This window comes from Chaetodon auriga, chromosome 18 (genome assembly GCF_051107435.1).
Source record: "Chaetodon auriga isolate fChaAug3 chromosome 18, fChaAug3.hap1, whole genome shotgun sequence".
Classification (NCBI taxonomy): domain Eukaryota; kingdom Metazoa; phylum Chordata; class Actinopteri; order Chaetodontiformes; family Chaetodontidae; genus Chaetodon; species Chaetodon auriga.
Genome location: NC_135091.1, coordinates 13,692,353 through 13,698,807, shown reverse-complemented (window position 1 = coordinate 13,698,807; position 6,455 = coordinate 13,692,353). Strand labels below are relative to the sequence as shown.

Below are 6,455 nucleotides of genomic sequence, written 5' to 3'. Positions count from 1 at the left end.
TCTCTGAAAACCAATACTGGCTGCTCTTTACTTTCAAAGAATCAAAAAAACAACAAACCACCAGGAATCTCCCTGATCAATAACACATGCATCAACAAAAAAGCATACATTTACACATTAACAATCTTACTACAATGAAAAGTGAAAAAATAAAAAGGACCCCAAGGATTAAAAGGGAATGAAGGAAAAATGGCTTCAAGCCAAATGCCACTAAACAACAGCTTTGAACTGCCTGATGCCTGGAGGGCAACATGCAGGGTTTCAACGGCCCAACGACTCAGTTTCTTTTCACACACGTGCAAATGTCCAGGAAGGAGGAATGAGTTGTGGTGGTGGGGCAGAGGAAGGACATAATGTATTTATATGCTAAGGCAGTGTACTTTTAGAACATGAAGTCAACACGGTGTAGGTAGTATGTTAACAAAAAAAGGCAAATGCAGAGAGATGAATGTGAAGTTTTGGGGGTCAAGAAGTTCTTCAACAGAGCTTTCATTTGCTCCTGAAAGCTCACTTTTTTAATGGGATAGTTGCACATTTACCCATGAACCAGTGACACCCCATGATGCAAAGCTCGCTTCCACATGTAGTATGTGGAGCGTGGGGTAAAGGGGAAGTAAGACCTGAACTCTTTAAACGTGGGGAAGGATTTCTCCTCAAAGCGTTTCTGCAGGAACAGCTTGGCCTTGGCCTTGAAGTTAGCCAGAGCAATAACATCCATTGCAAACATCTGCTCATCTATCGGTGCCTTGCCGTGAAGGGTTAGCTTTGAATTTGGTGCATCGAAGGGGAGCATGGAGGAGCTCTGTAGATATTTAGGACTCTCAACAAACTGGAGCACATGCTGATTCTCCATCCTCGTCTCCAGGGCCTTGTTTTCTGTAGCAGTGTTGTCAAGACTCTCATGAAGGCGAACGTCTGCACTCTGTGCAACTCTCTTCTTCTTGCGGTTCTGACTGCTGCGCCACAGCCAGTAGAAACAAGGGGACATGGACGGGAACTTGAGCTTGAACTTTGTCAGGGACCATTTGGACTTCTGGACATGCAGTTTTGCAGCATCTCGGAGCTGCTTTTTACTCATGTACGCCAGCCTGAAGCTTTTGTGTCTCAGCCTGCAGATTCTTGTTCTGGGAAAGACAGGATGGTTGGTGTTTGGCATTACTGGTGAAAGGCTTTTTGGACTTTGGCTCTTGTCAGCATCTGAGCTGTCCTCACTGCTGCCACCGCTGCCTTTGTAACCTCTGTTGAACCGCATGGCTTCTCTCCTCCAGTTGTAGTAGGTTGATCTGGAGATCCCTGGGAAATTTCTTTTGAAGACCCTGAAGGGGAGGGAGGTGTTCATGGCAATGCAATTCTGCAGACATCGCTTAGCTTCTTGCATATGAGCTACATTATGGGCCCGCTCCAGATCCAGCTTGCCAAGGCTGAGGCCAAACATGCTGGCCACACTGTCATGGTGGTCAGGCTCGTCCTGCTTAGCTTCAGGTGACGACCAGGCCTCCTGTTCAGTACTCTCTCCAGGACTGATCTCTCCAGTCGATGATGCAGTGGAGAAGATTCCTCCAGTTTTCAGGAGCTCATGCTTCCAGTTATAGTACGACGACCTTGAGATTTCAGGGAAAAACTCTTTGAATTGGTGCAGAGGGATGAGCTTGCCCTCCAAGTAGCATGCCTGCAGGAAATACTTTGCCTCATACCTGGCTGCTGACTTTTTGCAGTGCTCCTGCGTCTGTCTCTTCCAGCGGTAGAAAGTCCTCTTGGTGATGTTGTACTTGTCCTTCAGACTTGGGTACGAAAGCTGTGAGTCCTGGCTCAGCATCTCCTCGCTCTCGATCGGCGACTCCCTCCGCTCGCTACTGGGGCTTCCAAACGTGAGGTCACTCGTCTGGACTAGTGCCACAAAATGATTTGGCCTGAACAATGACTCAGACTGCAGCTCGCCAGACCACATGACATGGAGGGTCAGCGGCTCAGAGTCATTAGGCCGGGTCCTTGGACGTATGACACGGTTGAAATAGGGTCGGATCTTTAGGTTGAACATGGGGTAGATGGAGTAGATGTTAAACTGCAGGACTGATGACAGGGCGTACACGTGCCACATGTTGGCGTAGGAGCCAGGGAAGCAGGACGCTTTGACATCCGCATCGAAGATGGCCTCCAAGACTGTTACAGGCAGGTTGAGCATGTCCTCAGACTCTTCGGCACAGAGACTGAAGCGAACAGCCTGAAGCATCATTTTTGAATCAATCATCCCAGACAGGTAGTATCTCTTCCATAGCACCATTTCCACCACTGTCCGTACCTTTGGGGGACAGAATTAATGCAGTTAATCAGTAAGTTCTCATATAAATAGCCATGGAAGGTTAGTATTGATAGTTTAAAATGTATAAATGAAGACCATTGAGACCATCACTGCTCACCTGTAGCTCCAAGCTAAGTTCAGTGTTGCCCACTAATAGCAGGCTAACTGCATCAAACAGTAAGTTGCCCTCTCCCTTGCAGTTTAGAGGAAGGAGGTCCACTGGCGCATCAGCTGGATACAGGCCATGCGCCATGTCATCCACGCCTGCCCACTCAGGGAAATCCTGACAGGGGCTCATGGGGAGCTGGAAAGGAGCGAGGACCTGGTCCACCCCCAGGGCCACTCTGGTCAGAGCGTCCAGGCCAGAGCTCTCTGTGGCCTCCTGGAGCTCCCCCAGAACAGACAGCACGACCTCCTTCCTTTGAATCATACCTGCGGATCTGATGAGAGCTGGAGGGAAGACTGAGGAGGAAGAGATGGTGAACAAAAGTTAATGGAGGAGTAAAGGGAAGTGCCTGGTGATCAGTGAAAACAGATGATTCTGAACTTTGGAGAGAGCAATCTCTCCATGGACATATGTTATATTGGACATATGTTTGTGCCTTTAGTAGCAGTAGACTAGATTATGTAGATTGTGTGGCTGTGGTCTATCCACTGGCAAACAACAGCTGCAGCTTGATTAAATGCTGCTGGTGCAGTTTGGACTCAGAACAACATAACTCACATCTCATTCATTTATTGCACTGGATTCATTTCCTGTATAGTGAAGAACTAACTGATCTGTGAAGGTACTCAAATGCAACTTTGTGTTTGTAACAAATCCAACACCTATAGTTAGTTAAGAGTCAGTAAAATTCAGTGGTGCTGTCTTGTAGTTATTTTCCTTTCCCTAGTAACAAGGCAGCTGCAAAAGCTGACAAAATGGGCCAGAGCTGAATGAAAATACAATGAAAATACAACTAATTCAGATCAACTTCAAAGTCATTAACACCAATAGGAAGGCCTCTACTTTGTGCTGTGCCCTACCAATGTCATTTAGGCTCTCTGTGATTTATACGCACGTTTTTGAGATTTTAAACACTTAAATTGGATGTTTAAATCACTTCAAGTGAAGTTTCTCTCCGCTTGTTCTTTCGCGTAAACACGAGACTCGTATCTGATAAAAAATAAAAAAAACGACTCCTCGTTAACGCAAAACAGCGCTGGAAACAACAGTTTTCTTACCTGCACGTCCGGAGGAAGGGATGCAAAAGTCGTTTGTTTGTCGCGGAGGGTTTCACAGCTGACTGTGTTGATGTCTCTCTGGGAGTTTCAGTCCATTGTGTGCGTACTGCTCCGGAGCGTCCTCTCCTCCGCTGCGCACGGCAGATTTTGGGAGTGATAAACAGCACCTCCCTTCAGGAAATTGTTAATCGTCGATTCGCTTCTTCTCTGCGTCAAGAAACACCTCCTCCCCCTCCTCCCGCCTCCTCCACTAGACTACAGCCAGGGTCAATTTCAATGTGAAGTGTTAACAAAAGCCAACGTGTCATGGCCCTTAAGAACACAGGCGGCTTTGTGCACTAACAGGTATCGGTGCTTTTAGGTTTTACTCTAGTTGTGGGTTTTTCCTTTGTCAAAGCCAATTCCAGATGTCAACAGTTCACTTTCAAGGTTATTTGTCAAGTGCTCTTGGCGTCAATGAACCACCATTGCTCTTTCCCCTCATAAATAAACTCAATCTTTACTCTGGTGTGGTTGCTCAAAAAGACATTTTAGTTTTAGTGCTTGTTGAAGTTCATTAAATCATCCCTCAATGTAAAAAATATATATATATACAGAAACAGAACTTTTGCAGCAATGAACTTGCTCTTTCTTTCACAGTGACCATGGATTGGTTTTGTATGTCTGCTTCTGTGTGTGCTCCAGATTCAGTGCAAATGCCAGTTTGTGGATTAGATGTGCAGACAGGGTGTGGACACTGTGAGCTGTATGAGAGGAGAGGAGGGCTCCTGAGCTCCAGGTCTGCCTGCTTCTCCACTGTATCGCTTTTAACACCTCCTCTCCTGCCTTTTGCAGGATTTCAGTAATCAAGGCCTTTTGTTCCACACACGCACAACAATCCCAGCCACTGTCCCCAACCCCCACCTCCCCTACTGTAGACCCCAATGGCTTTTTACCCACACACACACACACACACACACACACACACACACACACACACACACACACACACACACACACACACCAGGGGACAGCAGCATTTGGCCCCCACTGATCTGTCCACTCAGCAGACAAGTTGGTGCCTGAGTTCACTGGGGTTCAAGACTTTGACCTAAAGCTTATCAGCTATTTGGACAATGTGTGAGTATGTGGGGGTTTACAAAAGAATGGGCACAACTTCAGCACGTTGGCTTGTGTTTCTGACATTGCAAGCTGAGATAATGTAGACACCCACTTGTTAAAAGGGATGGTAAAATGCGTGGGTAAAAGGTTCTTCCTTCACTTGCCGCCATCGACCTAAAATCTCTCATATGTTACACTCAGCTGATTTCTTTTTTTCAATACAAGCAACGAGATCACTACTGCCTTAAATTCACAGTTAAATTCAAAATGATTTTGATGCCATGTTTTGTGAGGAAGGTCAAAAGAAGTGTGTGAAAATAAAGGAGCGGAGTGTAAGAGAGGTCACACTGAAACCATCAGTGCACCTTTTCATTTTAAAAGACACTTTTTAAACAGTCCATTATTCCATGAAGGAGACCCAAAGACACCCCGTAGCAGAGCCTTTTGTACAGTTTATCATCAATCCACAGATGATTCAGTAAAACTTCATGACATTGACCTTGTAGAAGGGCCTCATTGGCGAAGTATGGAGTTGAGTCACTGTTACACAAACACGCTGAATATGCCACATTATCCCCAGATCTTCTGATTAGAGCGTGAGTTCAGGGACATTTTATGCACTTTGATATCCTTTATGGCATTTTAAATCTTACTCCTGGCTGTTTCTCTCTCACATTTCCTCTTTGGCTTCATCTTCTATTCACTGCAATGCCTCCAACAAATCGCTAAAAAAGATGATCTACTTTCATCCTGTTTTTGAAATATGAAATCAAGAAAAGAACATATTCAGACTGGGATTAGCATATCTGCTTCCATTTCATGTGATATGTAACGAGGGCCTCTAACCTATCCAAGTACGGCTTCTTGGCTTTATTCATCTCCCCCTTCTTGTCAATGTTTGTGTCCTCACCATCTCTTCAACCCCCTCAGACTCTTGGCTGTAGCCAATCACACACCTTAGGTGTGTAGATTAGCTGTGCTGCACTGCACTGTGAACACAGTAGTGGGCTGGCTGCAAGCATTTAAAATGCAAATGGGGCAACACTGGGACCGGCTCCGGCGGTCTCTCACCTGCTGTGGCTGAGTGTATCTGTGTGTGTGTGTGTGTGTGTGTGTGTGTGTGTGTGTGTGTGTGTGTGTGTGTGTGCAGGTGAGACAGTGTGTTTACAGGCAAGGGAAAGACTGAAAGGATTGAAGCAAGCTTCAGCCAAAGATTAACTCATGTTTGTACGGGCAAAATATCAGGTTTGAAGTGCCACAACCTGAAGTTTCTGCACTGAATGGCAAACCACCATCACATGCTGAAATACCACACCACCAAACAATACCAGTCAAAAATACACCGTGGCTGCTTGAGGGTTTACACAACACATGTGTTCTTTGGTGATTCAGCCATGTTGCCTGCAGCCACATCCTGTAAATTTCTCCACCTGGACTCAGTAAAAAGAGTTACAGTCAGTACACTATCATTTGCTTGCATTTGCTGTTTTCAACCTTTTCAAATACCCCAAATTAGATCTTTTTTGCAGAGTTACTGCTAGCCTGAATTTACTGAAAGGGAAATGTTCTTGACCTTGATATTCAACACTCAAATGATTCACACAGTCGGTGATAGAGTTGTCACTCCACAAGGGAGCACATATTATCTTTAAATGTAACACAAGGTTATAGGAAAGTTACCTTATTGGAATATCTTTCTCTCTGCAACGACTGTAAGGGTTTGTTTTATAGGATTACTGCAGACAAGCAGCCAGTTTGTCATCTTTTGATTTATTAGAGACCTGAACACAGTTCTGCAAAGAAAGAATTACACACACCATAAATCACAATG

At 45.3% G+C, this 6,455-nt stretch overlaps 1 protein-coding gene across 1 annotated transcript; it reads right to left on the bottom strand.

Moving 5' to 3' along the window:
* Positions 1 to 535: 535 nt before the first annotated feature.
* vrtn (vertebrae development associated) lies at positions 536 to 2,741 on the bottom strand. The gene is made up of 2 exons (XM_076755607.1): positions 2,418 to 2,741; positions 536 to 2,299 (listed from the first exon to the last, which is right to left on the bottom strand). The coding sequence occupies exons 1-2, from the start codon at positions 2,727 to 2,729 to the stop codon at positions 536 to 538; spliced, it is 2,076 nt and encodes a 691-aa protein (XP_076611722.1). The 5' UTR covers positions 2,730 to 2,741.
* Positions 2,742 to 6,455: the final 3,714 nt, after the last annotated feature.